At 45.3% G+C, this 15,545-nt stretch overlaps 1 protein-coding gene across 6 annotated transcripts in view; it reads right to left on the bottom strand.

Annotated features, from left to right (window-relative positions):
* The window catches only part of TRIO (trio Rho guanine nucleotide exchange factor), a 274,403-nt gene that overhangs the window by 206,670 nt on the left and 52,188 nt on the right, over window positions 1-15,545 (bottom strand). For all 6 annotated transcript variants that reach the window (XM_053397146.1, XM_053397145.1, XM_053397147.1 and 3 more), the window contains exon 2: window positions 430-504. In XM_053397146.1, the coding sequence (XP_053253121.1) occupies window positions 430-504 (75 nt within the window). The remainder of the gene's footprint in view (window positions 1-429; window positions 505-15,545) is intronic.

Consider the following 15,545-nt stretch of genomic DNA (forward strand, 5'->3'; position numbering starts at 1 on the left):
CATTTTTGAACGTGCCTCGGAAGTCAAACGACTTCTGAGGCGCGTTTCTCCATTTTTTCAATGGATTCTGCCGACCGCCCATTGATCCTTGGGTTTTCGAATGGATTACGTTTCGAACAGATTATGTTTGAAAACTGAGGTTCCGATGTATACAAATTAAACACTTCTTTTATTTACATGGAAAGGAGAAAGACTTGAGAAAAACCTGGTTAAGTTTTTCTTCAAAGCATCTTATATGTTATTTTGCTGCCAACACCTCATTCATGTCCTAGACTGCAAGCCCAACGCACGTTCCCATGCAGGTAAATTCAACTGACCCAACTGAGCCTGACCGCTGAGTAAAAATGGACAACATTGTGTTGCTGGTGAGCACTGAATAAATATCAATGAAATACAGATCAGGATTGTACACAAAATGCATCTCCTTACCTGACAGGTATGCAACTTTCTCCTTCAAGATTGGCAGGACTTCCATAGCTTTCATTTCATCATTTTTACGAAATCCTGAAGAAATAAATAAAATGGAGGTTATTTGGCTTTAAAATCAATATGCGTTTCCCAGAAGAGAACTGAGCTATACATATTCAACAAAGACAAAAGTTTCTGGGACTACAGCATTTCATGGTATAGCTTTTTTAATGGATTGTACCATTTCATATTACACTGCGGAGAGCGAAGAAGACTGCTTATTGTACAGTTCCTTGTGAAAAACTCTACCCTATTCAATGCAGCTGTAGTAGAACAGCAGCCCTAAAATCAGATTTTTAAAAAAACAGCTTAGTTTAAATGTCATCCACATGCAAAAAAAGCATACTCTAACAACTGCAGTTATAAAATCTTAAATCTGAGTCCATTATCCTCTCACATATATTTAAAAGCCCATAAGAGAACATAAACAGGTCCAAAATATGAGCAGAGAGGTCAAGCACTATAAGTATGACACAGTAAGTATTGCCACGTATTTATCATTGTGCTGCAAATATTTAGGCTGCAATCCAAAATCACACTTAATAGGAGCTAAACACCAATGAAGACAGTGTGACACTCTTCAGGGTAGGCTGCAAAATTGTTATTTATTATTATAATTACATTTATTAATTCCCTTATAAATCACCTTCTCAATGCAATTTACAGGTAAGATAATTAATAACAGTTAAAACACAAGTATATTTAAAGCAAAACTAAAACCCTGGTGGTAAAAACTCTTTTATCCAGCTTGGTAAGCTTGTCAGAACAAAATGTCTTCAACTGTTTCCAGAAAGTGCAGATAATTGATTAAAATCATTATCCAAAACAACGTGGACATTTTATTTTTCACGACAGGCACATTATACTGCCCAGTTAACCAACAGCCTTTCCTCATGCAAACTTTCGGTCCTTTAGTCTGCGAGTAAGTGATCTTGCTTAGTGTCCTTAGATACCTATAGAATGGCAAAACACAACCTCTTAATCTCACATTTACTTCCATAAACAAACAGTGCTGGTTACGGCTGGCAGGATAAACTAAAGCCAGGGAAGGCGAGGAGAGTGCAATCCCATCGCCCTCAATCTTCTGTTGTGTGATTTGCTTTTTAAAACCTCTGCTTGCTTGTTAATTTGTTTGGTGTTAAGGTTGTACAGTTCACCTCTTTTGTAAGCTAATGTGCATGTCATGATCCTGGAAGCAGACTGCCTTTCTTCAGGGAATGAAACTAAGGACTAATGGGGGCAATCCCCTGATGATGATGATGATGATGATGATGATGATGATGATGAATTATTTATACCCCTCCCATCTGGCTGGGCCTCCCCAGCCACTCTGGGCAGCTCCCAACGGAGTATTAAAAACACAATAAAATATCTAACATTAAAAACTTCCCTAAACAGGGCTGCCTTCAGATGTCTTCTAAAAGTCAAGTACACTGGTACCTCTAGTCGTGGACTTATTCCGTTTTGGAGTGCCATTCACACCCCAAAAAGTCCGCAACTAGAGCGCCTCTTCCGTGCATGTGTGCGGCATGACCGAACGCTTCTGTGCATGCACGAAGCGTGCAGATTGCTTCTGCACATGTGTGCGTGGCAAACCAGGAAGTAAACACTTCTGGGTTTGCCGCGTTCGTAAGCTGAAAGTCCGTAACAAGAGCGGAACACAACTAGAGGTACCACTGTAGTTGTTTCTTTCCTTGACATCTGATGGGAGGGCGTTCCACAGGGCGGGCGCCACTACCAAGAAGGCCCTCTGCCTGGTTCCCTGTAACCTCACTTCTCGCAGGGAGGGAACATTCAGAAGGCCCTCAGAGCTGGACCTCAGTGTCCGGGCTGAGCGATGGGGGTGGAGACGCTCCTTCAGGTATACTAGGCCGAGGTTATTTTGTTAAAATTTGGATAAAAATGTATAATTGTGTTGGAAAATTAATAAAAATTTATTTTTTTTAAAAAAAAGGTATACTAGGCTTTGAAAGTCAGCACCAGCACTTTGAATTGTGCTTGGAAACCTACTGGGAGCCAATGAAGATCTTTCAGGACCAGTGTTATATGATCTCGGCGGCCACATCTGCGAGTTGAGCCTATGATATTAGTGCACCCCTCTGGCCCAAGGCTGTCACACTGCGGTCCCTCCGAGGACTCCATCTTAGAAGCCCCACTGCCACCAGGATCTCCCTCACTCTGTTAACATACATGACTGCTGGAGCAAGCTGGGCTCCCCTAACTGAAGGGACACCTTTCAGTAAAGGTGGAGCTGGCAACAAGGAGAGGACTGCTGCTCCGTCAAAGCAACATCAAAGCTTGGCTGTCTTATAGCTGCCGGCCTGAGCCCTGCACAAGGCCTCACCTATGATGGGGAGAGTGCTTGCATAGCAACAGCATCGTTCTATATCAATTCATCAATTCCAACACACATTCATTCCAAGGCACAAAAGGGAAACGGGCAACACGGCCAGATGTTCCGAATTATGCTCCTTGGTAGCTACCCAAGCTTTATTTAGCTGCAAGAAAATAGATTTCAACTCTTCTAGCGGCCAATTAGTACTCATGCTTGTTGGGATAATGTATGAGTTTGGAAATGCGAGAAGCGGATGGAAATTGCCGATTTAAAATTGAACCAATCCAGACTGACTTTGTACGAAGCTGCTGTTCGCGAATAATCCTACACCGTGTAATACCTTTTATGAGGCGTTGCCTCTCACATTCCAGGTGCCCTGAAATGGTGAGCGAAGGAGCCTGGGAGGTTCCCACATGTACAGGTAAAAGATAAAGGGACCCCTGACCATTAGGTCCAGTCGTGACCGACTCTGGGGTTGCGGTGCTCATCTCACTTTATTGGCCGAGGCAGCCGGCGTACAGCTTCCGCGTCATGTGGGCAGCATGACTAAGCCGCTTCTGGCGAACCAGAGCAGCGCACGGAAACGCTGTTTACCTTCCCGCTGGAGCGGTACCTATTTATCTACTTGCAATTTGATGTGCTTTCGAACTGCTAGGTTGGCAGGAGCAGGGACCGAGCAACAGGAGCGCTTCCTGTGACGCAGATTCGAACCGCCGACCTTCTGATCGGCAAGTCCTAGGCTCTGTGGTTTAACCCACCGAGCCACCCGCGTCCCTTACATGTACAGGTACCTAATGCCAAATTTATATGGCAAGCAAATGAAATGGGAATCAGGCTCTGCCTGCTGCTAGTTGCTTTGCAGCCATTCACCTCCATTACAATTTTACAGGAGCCCTCCGAGTCACAGTTCACGGGTGCAGACATCAAATTCCTTTGCAGGCACCGCTGGAAAAATATACCTGCTCCTGCATTCAAACCTAGGAGAGACACATTGGCACACTCTTACATCAAAAGAGCTTCACTGCATGTTTGGCCCACTTCCAAAAGGTATCTGTGACCATGAGGATACTAACCCAAACTAGAAACGACCCTGTACTTTTCAACTTTGAGCTTCAGTCTGATCCAGCATAGGCAAACTCTCAGCCCTCCAGATGTTTTGGGACTACAACTCCCATCATCCCTGACCACTGGTCCTGTTAGCTAGGGATGATGGGAGTTGTAGTCCCAAAACATCTGCAGGGCCGAGTTTGCCTGTGCTTGCGTTTGATCCCTGCACAGAGCTTTCGTATGGGCTTGCAAAGAAATCGGCTATGTTAGCTTAAGAACTTTTAATGCAACTCTCTTAACTTGGGTAAGTACAGGGGTACCTCAGGTTACATACGCTTCAGGTTACACACTCCACTAACCCAGAAATAGTACCTCGGGTTAAGAACTTTGCTTCAGGATGAGAACAGAAATCGTGCTCTAGTGACGCGGCGGCAGCAGCAGGAGGTCCCATTAGCTAAAGTGGTAAAGGTAAAGGGACCCCTGACCATTAGGTCCAGTCATGACCGACTCTGGGGCTGCGGCGCTCATCTCGCTTTATTGGCCGAGGGAGCCGGCGTACAGCTTCCAGGTCATGTGGCCGGCAGGACTAAGCCGCTTCTTGTGAACCAGAGCAGCACACAGAAACGCTGTTTACCTTCCTGCCAGAGCGGTACCTATTTATCTACTTGCACTTTGACGTGCTTTCAAACTGCTAGGTTGGCAGGAGCAGGGACCAAACAACGGGAGCTCACCCCGTCGCGGGGATTCGAACCGCCGACCTTCTGAACGGCAAGCCCTAGGCTCTGTGATTTAACCCATAGTACCTCAGGTTGCCAACCTAGCAGTTCGAAAGCACCCCCGGGTGCAAGTAGATAAATAGGGACCGCTTACCAGCGGGAAGGTAAACGGTGTTCCGTGTGCTGCGCTGGCTCGCCAGATGCAGCTTTGTCACGCTGGCCACGTGACCTGGAAGTGTCTGCGGACAGCGCTGGCTCCCGGCCTATAGAGTGAGATGAGCGCACAACCCTAGAGTCTGTCAAGACTGGCCCGTACGGGCAGGGGTACCTTTACCCTTACCTTTACCTCAGGTTAAGAACAGTTTCAGGTTAAGAAAGGACCTCCAGAACGAATTAAGTTCTTAACCGAGGTACCACTGTACTCCAGAATGAGATACGTTTATGCAACACACAAAACAATTTCAGACTTTTCCGCTGGAAATACTTTGAAAATCATTGGGGGGGGGGAGACACACACAAATGCATCATCTGCACCATCCCCTAGCCTTCAGACTTTCCACCCAACTATCTGGAGTTGGACCCAGAGAGGATGGTCAGTAGCAAACCAACGAGCTTTAAATCTACACACCTCTCTCCTCCCTATTGCATTACTCTCAGTGTTACCTGTTAATTCCATTCCCCCTCTCAGCTTCCTTTGTTCTGGGAGGCAGCCAGCTTTTCCATACTTGCATTTTTGTGGGCAATTCTTCTGACCAGCTTTTTACATTTGGTAAAAGCATGTAAGTCCCGGTCCCCATCCCCCCTTTTTAAATATATAGCTCATTTATTCCAGATATCCAAAGAAATCAGTATCTCCCAACTCTTGAGGAATGCCTTAATAAAATACAAGAATACCCATTTATGGCCAAATTAACATGTTCTACACATGCTGAAGGGGAAAGGAGGGGGTGGTTTTGTGGATGCCCGTTCATTAAATTCCAACAATAAAATAAATATATCAACACTCCATGTCTTTTAAAAGGTTGCCTTAAAATGATTCCCTCCAGCATGGGTTCCAGTCCAGGTGAGCAAGAACAATTACCAAATAAAGTAGTCCGCATTTCATTGTTGGTTATTTACCCAGAAACAAATTGTGCCTCTTCCCCCCCTCTAAGTGTGCCATGAAATTCACGCCAAGCACCAGCCATTTACAAGGTTGTTTTTTTAAAAGTAAATAACCCCAGAACATCTATAGCTGAGGTCTGAACAAGGAGGGTTTCTGAAAATTGCTGCATGCGTGTACAGATCCATAAATATCTGCATCCATCTCTACTCACACACTGGCTCAGCATCCCTCCCCTCCAGCATCCTCAGCACCGCACATTAATAGAGATGATGTCATCTTTTTCAAAATCAGGGCAGTCTGCAGCTCCTGCTGCCACTGCAATGCCTGCAGTATTCGCCGGATTTGCAAGAGAGCAAGGCAGCGCAGCCGAGATCCGAGCTGGGGAGCTCAGAAAAAGCTCCCTTATTTGAATCCCGCTTGCACGCAGCACACGGGAGGGAAATTATTCTCTCATTATTCCGTGCCGACGCCTGAACCGTATCGATTCATGAACTGGGCTTCACGTCGTTCCTACCTGACCTAACAAAGCACAGTCGTTTATGCTTTGACAAGCCTGAATTTAACAGGGCCACAAGATTTCCGCTGGAACAATGAAACAACTAATTTGCTTCATGAGGGTGGGGAGAATTGCCCATTTTTGCAATGCTTCTTTTCTGTTTATCCTCGCAAACCACAAATGTCATAGATAACAAACTCTCTCCTATAAATAGCCAAGATAATAAACCCCACTGTAGGCAAGGAATAATACTTTTAGGCAACACACACACACACACACACACACACACACACACACGGTAAGTGATCCAAACTTTGTTTGATCTTATTTGATACTTTGTCCCCACCCCCGTTATTCTCATTTTATTATTATTTATTGAATTTATATACTGACCTATACCCAGGGAGGGGGGTCTCAGGGCAGTTCACAGAACAAAATCAAGATATAAAACCACAAAATATACAATCAAAATAAAAACAACAACCCAATAGCCCCTCCTCACACACACAAAAAAACACATTTTAAAAGGGTATAGGAAGTCCATCAAATCAACCAAAGGCTTGGTTAAAAAGGAATGTTTTTGCCTGGCGCCTAAAGGTGTATAATGAAGGCACCAGGCGAACTTCCCTGGGGCGAACATTCCACAGATGGGGAGCCACTGCAGAGAAGGCCCCGTTCTCGTGTTGCCACCCTCCGGACCTCTCAAGGAGGAGGCACATGAAGGAGGACCTCAGAAGATGATCTCAGGTGCTGGGTAGGTTCATACGGAAAGAGGCGTCCTTGAGGTATTGGCAGTCCTGAGCCGTTTAATGCATATAACCTTGAACATCGCATATATTTTTAAAAATCACAAAAAGTATGCCTTCATATACCCATATCTGTTCTCTATAAGGAATTTTAACATTCTAGCATGACATTCTTATCTACCATTAAATGCAGGTATAATAAGGTCCCGCAAAAGATTTGGCTAAGAGATCCCCACAATGCAGTGCAGCCACTCCAGCCAGTATTTTCTAAGGAAATGAGCACTACAGTTCCAGAAGTGGCTTTTACGTCACGTGAATCCTCAAATACAACGTGGAACTTAACAGCTAGGCTGGGGAAAGTCGTGAAAACGGAATAAACTGCCCTGTGAATGCCTTCTAAGCTTCGTTCCACGCACTGTGTCCATATTTCATAACAGTAATGTCGGTTTTCCCAGTAGTGATGTATGGAAGTGAGAGCTGGACCATAAAGAAGGCTGATCGCCGAAGAATTGATGCTTTTGAATTATGGTGCTGGAGGAGACTCTTGAGAGTCCCATGGACTGCAAGAAGATCAAACGTATCCATTCTTAAGAAAATCAGCCCTGAGTGCTCACTGGAAGGACAGATCGTGAAGCTGAGGCTCCAATACTTTGGCCACCTCATGAGAAGAGAAGACTCCCTGGAAAAGACCCTGATGTTGGGGAAGATGGAGGGCACAAGGAGAAGGGGATGACAGAGGATGAGATGGTTGGATGGTGTTCTTGAAGCTACCAGCATGAGTTTGATCAAACTGCGGGAGGCAGTGGAGGACAGAAGTGCCTGGCGTGCTCTGGTCCATGGGGTCACGAAGAGTCGGACACGACTAAACGACTAAACAACAACAATGTTGTCGGACATAAAAGTCCAAGGAAATAATAATTCTTTTGTCCATTTGCCTTGCCATCTCAGGAGGATTTGAGCACAGGGAAGCACCTGGAGGAAGCATGGATAACCTCCTTGCCCATCACTTTACAGATGTTTTTGTTCTGCTCCCATACAATATTATAGCATATATCCTGTTTGTTTTTCACCCCTTTGGCTGGCTTCTCCTCTTTCAAGTTCTATCACCTGCAAAGCTGTCCTCCCAAGCCCAAAGTTTGGAGGAACAAAAAGAGAAGGGAAGCAGCAATCCACTCTAGGCACTAGATCAAGCATAGGCAAACTCAGCCCTCCAGATGTTTTGGGACTACAACTCCCATCATCCCTAGCTAACAGGACCAGTGGTCAGGAATGATGCGAGTTGTAGTCCCAAAACATCTGGTGGGCCGAGTTTGCCTATGCCTACACTAGATAGACTGGCCTCTGGTTTTGTTTTGTTTTTTAAAAACAACAACTGTGCATGAGGTTTTTCCTCTACCCTCCAATTCAGGGGTCTGGCTGCTTTTTGAACTGCAGCGGTACCTCTGGTTGCGAACAGGATCCGTTCCGGAGCCCCGTTCGCAACCTGAGCAGAATGCAACCCGCGTCTGTGCGTGTGCGGGCCGCGATTCTGCGCATGACGTCATTTTGAGCATCTGTGCATGCGCAAGTGACGAAACCCAGAAGTAACCCATTGAAGTGAAGGCACAAGACAGGTGTTGATCATCATGTGAGCTGCGCACAGGTGGGCTGCATGCAAGCTGCCGGCTAGCCCTGTGGAGCCTCCTTTTATTGGGACAAATATGCAAGCCAGGCAGATACATTTTGGGCTGTGACATTTACACATCTTCGGTCCCGAGATCGTGGGGTGGTACAAAGTTATTTTGGCACCTGTTTCCACCGCGTCATTTCCCCCTTGCACAGTGTATGACAAAGGAGACAAAGGGTCTCAGGGACAAAGGTTACAGACAGGACACCGCAGACTACTGAGACCGCAAAAGGTTAGACAGAGGGAACGATGTTCCAGACAGCCATGGCTTTGTCTGTGAGGGGGAGTATGCTACGCACCCCAGGGTCACGCGTGCTGGTGGGGAGTGTGCTCCCTCCGGACCCCACTGCCACTCCGCGATCATCCCTAGAACCCATTCCATTACTTCCGGGTCACTACGGGACGCAACATGAAAACGCTCAACCTGAAGCGTTTTTAACCCAAGGTATGACTGTTTTCACTTTCCAAGGACTCGTTTCTAAAACTTACTCATCATCTCATGTCAAATCTCTATTTCAGAGAAGAAAGGTGCAATTGCAATTGAGAAGCTACACTTCAAGGGTGCTGCACTCAACTCTCTGAAATACTAGTCACTTCCGTTGAAAGACAGGTGAGCCGACGCTCAAAATGAGGATCCCCTAAGAAGCCAAGCCTGAAAAAGCAGAGAAACCATTCTGTGATGTCCGAGAACTTGCAGCAGATGAACATTTATCTTCACGTTTGGGCAGCAGCTGTTTTAAACCAGTCAGATCCCAATCTTTCCTCTTTTATTACTGTTGATTTGCTGCTACTGTTAGGTATTTTATAATTTTTTGAGATGCATTTTAGCGCTTTGATTGTGATAAGCCAGTCTGAGAGGCAAACTCTCTGCCCACCTGCAAAACCAGGATAGAAATATACTCAATGAACTAATATTTCTGTTCCGTTAATGAAGCATTTCAGCGGCCAAACTCAAGCATACATTCCTTCACCTACATAGATGAATCTCCTGTTGTTGTTTTATGCGAATGAATGCGACACCCATGCATGTGCAGCCTCGCCAGAGCAACTAAAAGTACAGTGGTACCTCAGGTTACATACGTTTCAGGTTACATACGCTTCAGGTTACAGACTCCGCTAACCCAGAAATAGTGCTTCAGGTTAAGAACTTTGCTTCAGGATGAGAACAGAAATTGTGCTCCAGCGGTGCGGCAGCAGCAGGAGGCCCCATTAGCTAAAGTGGTGCTTCAGGTTAAGAACAGTTTCAGGTTAAGAACGGACCTCAGGAACGAATTAAGTACTTAACCCGAGGTACCACTGTATCAGCAAAAATATTTAACTCATCTGTGGTGGTCTTCGAAGCTTTTCAGACAATTAAAAGGAAAAGATTAAGATCTATAAAGCTATAATCTCCTTTAGGTATATGAAATCAATGCTAATCCTATGTACATTTCAAAAGTGAGCCACTAACACTGTAATTCTTAATATCCCATCACTACAAGGGTTGCCATATATCCAGAATTTCCCAGAATTGTTTCCTTAAAAAAGTTCAACAACTTTGAATTTCATTTCCCCCCAAAAGCTCAATTTTACTTCTAGAAATCTGGCAACCCTAATCAGTTCACTGTTGAGTACAAGTATGGGTGGAGCCAAAAATCGCTCACCAGCCTGACATACACTGCCACTCATACGTGTCGCAAAACCCACCTATCGTCTGTCCCCGCACCGGCAGAAGCCGCCAATCGCCCGCCCTATTGCCGCAGCGACAGCCAGTCAACACAAGCCCTTGACAGTCCCCAATAACACACCAAATAGCCACTGACAATCCACGTATATGACGACCCCAATTTTTTAACATACTTTTTTATTTTAAAAAACAATTCATCTTATACATGGAAAAGTACAGTAATTTAAAACTTGAAAAAGGGAAAGACGAAAAACCATTGCAAATTTTCTTGGGGCGCCCAAAGTCTTCTTCTGCCTGTTAACCAGCCCTAAGAGAAACCAACTCTGGAATACTCATGCCAGAAAAGTCTTGTTTTTTTAACCTTTTTTTTTTCATTTTTGATGGTGATGCTGGGGAGAAGGAACATTGGGGACAAGGGATCAGAAAATACGATTAATTGGATTTCTTAATCAGTTAATTTCTCTGTTAAAAAAAAGTTTTAATTTGCTTGGCTGCCTTTATTCCCCAAACTCTTTAAACAATTTCAGCTACCTAGACTCTTAGAGGACATAAAGTGGTGGCGGCGTAACTGGTGTTTGAACTTTGATACTACAGCGCAAACTCATTCAAGAGTCACAAAAGCCACAGAACCGCAGCAACTTAGTTTGCATACAAGGAGCTATCAGTATCACACTTTGAGGATCAGGCTCAAAGTTAGTCCAACATATTGTTAGGTTGGGTTGAAGCAGTTTTTTCTATGACTAAAACCTGCAGGAGGCTAGAGTGATAGCTCTGACCTGGGGTAATGCTCTGCCCCATGAGACCAGGGCCCTGCAGGATTTAACTTCCTTCCGCAGGTCCTGTAAGACAGAGCTATTCCGCCTGGCTTTCAATTTGAACTTAGCCTGATCTTTTATTCCCCTTCCTTCCCTCCTCCTCCCCTTTTTATGAAGATTACCCACTCTGGGATCCCACAGCTAATTCTCCCCTGGTCTCCTCGTTGGCCCAAATAGGACTAATTTAGCCAGCTAGTCCTGGGGATCATCTAATGTTTATTGGATGGATTTCCCCCCTAAATTGATTTTTGAATTTTGAATTTATTGTTATTCACATTTATACTGTATTTTATGCTGTTTTTTGTTGCATCAATTAAGTGTTTTAAATTTGTTGTTAACCGCCCAGAACCCGGTTTTCTGAACCGGGAAGGGCGGGGTATAAATAAATTATTATTATTATTATTATTATTCCTGCTGCCATATATAGTTCCATTTACTAGCACTCAGTGTGAATATTACACAACTTGCATAGCCACAAGCTTGACTAGAAAGGGACTAGGTGTGGACAGCAGGGAAGAGAAAGTAGCAGCGATAGCAGGAAAGGAAGAATCAAGAAGGGGGACAGGAATCTACAGGCAAGGCAAGCTTTCCTAAGCAAAAAAAGAGAGTTGGCAACTTGGGATGGTTGCCCTGGCTCCACACAAGAATTGGACTCAAAGTTGGAGAGCCAAAAGGATAGGGTGGAGGAAATCACCTTTAGGCAGCTGTTAACAAGATGTCTCTTAATCAGAACTAGGTAAAGGTAAAGGTACCCCTGCCCGTACGGGCCAGTCTTGACAGACTCTGGGGTTGTGCACCCATCTCACTTAAGAGGCCAGGGGCCAGCGCTGTCCGGAGACACTTCCGGGTCACGTGGCCAGCGTGACAAAGCTGCATCTGGCGAGCCAGCGCAGCACACGGAAACGCTGTTTACCTTCCCGCCAGTAAGCGGTCCCTATTTATCTACTTGCACTTTGACGTGCTTTCGAACTGCTAGGTTGGCAGGCGCTGGGACCGAGCAACGGGAGCGCACCCCGCCGCGGGGATTCGAACCGCCGACCTTTCGATCGGCAAGCCCTAGGCGCTGAGGCTTTTACCCACAGCGCCACCCACGTCCCATTAATCAGAACTAGCCAGGTTTATATTCAGCAGCAAGGTTGAATCTGCAAAGAATCACTAGCTCCAATAGGCTGCTGGTTCAGATGAAGATTCTGTTATGGACAGAATCTTCACTTTCCATCTGACTCTGGTCTAGAATGAGCCACCATATTTAAGCAAGAGCCAATGGCACAGCACATATGTGCCCGTTTTACAAATGGAGCAAAATACCAAAACTTTAGGATGAAACACACATGGAAAGGGGGAAGGAAGAGGCAAGCATCTTGGCACAGTTCCTTGCATCTCCCCAGAGCTACCAAAACCAGGATTATGCAAAGTGAGGATGTAAATTTTGGAGCTGAATATGCATTATCTAAATGCATGGTGTTCTTTTTTACGTGCAATGAGGATATTGCACCATACACACCAGGCTTCCTCAAACTTGGCCCTCCAGATGTTTTTGAGACTACAATTCCCATTATCCCTGACCACTGGTCCTGCTAGCTAGGGATCATGGGAGTTGTAGGCCAAAAACATCTGGAGGGCCAAGTGTGAGGAAGCCTGGTACACGCAGTTCCTGTGAATCTCCTCCCCACTTTGATATCAAAGGACTGTAGTTTCTAGCAGTTGAGCATGCCGCCATATTGCCCTTTATATTATTTCTAGCTTGCTGGCTGTGCAAACCAATCAGCAATGGCCAGATCAACATTAGGAGTTTTGAAGTTGCAAACCGGCTTGCTTTAGCGAGAGGAAATGCTCAGTTTACCAGTAGCACTGGGACCTCAGCATCACACTTTCCTGTTATCGGTCAATTACTGTAATCGCCACAATGTAAAGATAAGTCCACAGAACGGCCCCAAATGCAGATTTATTGCCCACTTTCCTTTCTAGGGAGCATCGCTGCTGAGAGTCAGTCATTCCAAATTCGTGATTTATTCTAGAGAAAACCAAGACTAAACTGTGCCATCTGAGTGAATAATGCCATCTCGACCTCAAACAAATTAACGTAACGTAACATGCAAGTCAATCCAAACTTGGGACGCATTCCAACTCTTCTTGAGCAAAAAAAAAAAAAGCCAAGGAGACCACTACTGCCAAAAGCAACAACAAAAAACCCCACCAAGCATAATATTTAAAATAATCCTAGCTCATCTGAAAGTCAGGATAAAAGCGTGCTTTCTCGTAATGCAGCATCTGACTAGGATGAGATCATTTGGTTCCAGATTGTATAAAAGGCACACAAAATTCCACCCACTATGAAGTAGATACACAGAGCCTTTTAAATATTACCTTAACTGGAAAACAGGTTGGTGGGCCACAGACGGATTAGAGGGAGGGTTGGGGGGGAAGCCACCCACCCCAAAATAGAGCCAGCCCACTCCTCAGTTTTGCAGTCAGTCCTTTTCACCGTCAAACCCCCAGAAACTACCAATGCATTTGACATTTACCAGAAAATCTTGGCAATTTTAAAAAATTGTTCTCTTTCAAGCCCCTACCAAACTTTTGAGGATTGTCAGTCATCCCCTGGATAATAATCAGCGAAACTGCAGCTCCCATTTTACCAGGTAAGAAGGTGGAGAAATCTGGATCCAGCAAACTAGATCCAGTTATAATAGTCTTAAAGGTAAAGGGACCCCTGACAATTAGATCCAGTTGCAAACGACTCTGGGGTTGCAGCGCTCATGTCGCTTTACTGGCCAAGGGAGCCGGCGTACAGCTTCCAGGTCACGTGGCCAGCATGGCTAAGCCGCTTCTGGCGAACCAGAGCAGCACACGGAAACACCGTTTACCTTCACGTCGGAGCGGTACCTATTTATCTACTTGCACTTTGACGTGCTTTTGAACTGCTAGGTTGGCAGGAGCTGGGACCAAGCAACGGGAGCTCACCCCGTCGCCGGGATTCGAACCGCCGATCTTCTGATCGGCAAGCCCTAGGCTCTGTGGTTTAGACCACAGCGCCACCCAGCGCCACCTAATAGTCTTAATTTCATCTAAATATGGGCAAGGGAAACAATGAGCATGGCCCCTACTCCTTCCGGTCAACGCCAGCTACCTTCTTCCAATAATATGAACCAAGACAGAGTTCCTTTGAACATAAAGAGAATCAGAGTTTCTCAGTTTTCTGAGAATTTTAGAAGGCCATATTCTCTCAGCACTAGTTTTGAATTTACAGAGCAGTAGCATAGTGAAATACCCCAAGATGTAATGGGACGTGGGTGGCGCTACCGTCTAAACCACTGAGCCTCTTGGGCTTGCCGATCAGAAGGTAGGCAGTTCGAATCCCCACGACGGGGTGAGCTCCTGTTGCTCTGTCCCAGCTCCTGCCAACCTAGTAGTTTGAAAGCACGCCAGTGCAAGTAGATAAATAGGCAGCGCTGCGGCAGGAAGGTAAACACCGTCTCTGTGCGTTCTGGTTTCCATCATGGTGTCCTGTTGCACCAGAAGCAATTTAGACCTGGAAAGCTGTCTGCCGACAAACCCTGGCTCCCTTGGCCTGAAAGTGAGATGAGCACCACAACCCCATAGTTGCCTTTGACTGGACTTAACCTTCCAGGGGTCCTTTACCTTTTCTTCTTAATTTCTTATCCCTTAGTAGTAAAGTAAAACTCTGCCGCCTTGTGGGATATCTTCAGGAGAAGATAGGGAGTAAATCCTACACAAATCCAGAGTGGAACCCCTAATACGATGCCCCCATGCCCCCTTCCGGCAACTCCTGCAGCCAAGCAGGTGTTGTTCTGCTTTTCTTTGGACCACATCAGTGAGGCAGAGAGGAGGGTCTTGTCATCTGGGCAGTCCAGGACCTCCAGACACACTGATCAGCCTTGTGTACCATGGAAGGTCACTTCAGTACTGCCAATCCAGTGGTTTGACCTCATCCTTGGAGGCGCCCTCTTAAGACAGATGGATGTCATCAACAACGAAGTACTGAAGGCACAACTAATCAGTGTTAAATGTTCCTTCACATGCTTTCTTTGTTACCATGATAAAGAGTTCCTCAACGGGTCAGGTTAAGGTCCACCCAGCCCAGCAATCCCAAGTGGTCCACTTGAAAATGGTGAATTTTGTAGTTTGGTGGTGAATTTTGGACACAATGGAGAGATAAAGGATTTTGGATTATCATAAAAGATGCAGAAGGAAATGATTAACAATAGAGGAGATGGAAGTCCAAGAGAATCTCATTTTATGGATTTGATATTGTTTTTGTGTATATTTTTCTTTGTTTTTGGTGGTTGTTGTGTTTGTTGTTTGTTTTTGTTGAAAATTTAATAAAAATATTATTAAAAAAGAAATAAATTGCAAACACACCAACAGGTCAAAGATTATGGGAAATTGAAGAAATTGAGTTATATTTCTAGGTGAGATTTTTGTGGAGAATAGTGCAAGGGACTGGGTCTTGGGTGAACAAGT

The sequence above is a fragment of the Podarcis raffonei genome, chromosome 7 (assembly GCF_027172205.1).
Source record: "Podarcis raffonei isolate rPodRaf1 chromosome 7, rPodRaf1.pri, whole genome shotgun sequence".
Lineage (NCBI taxonomy): Eukaryota > Metazoa > Chordata > Lepidosauria > Squamata > Lacertidae > Podarcis > Podarcis raffonei.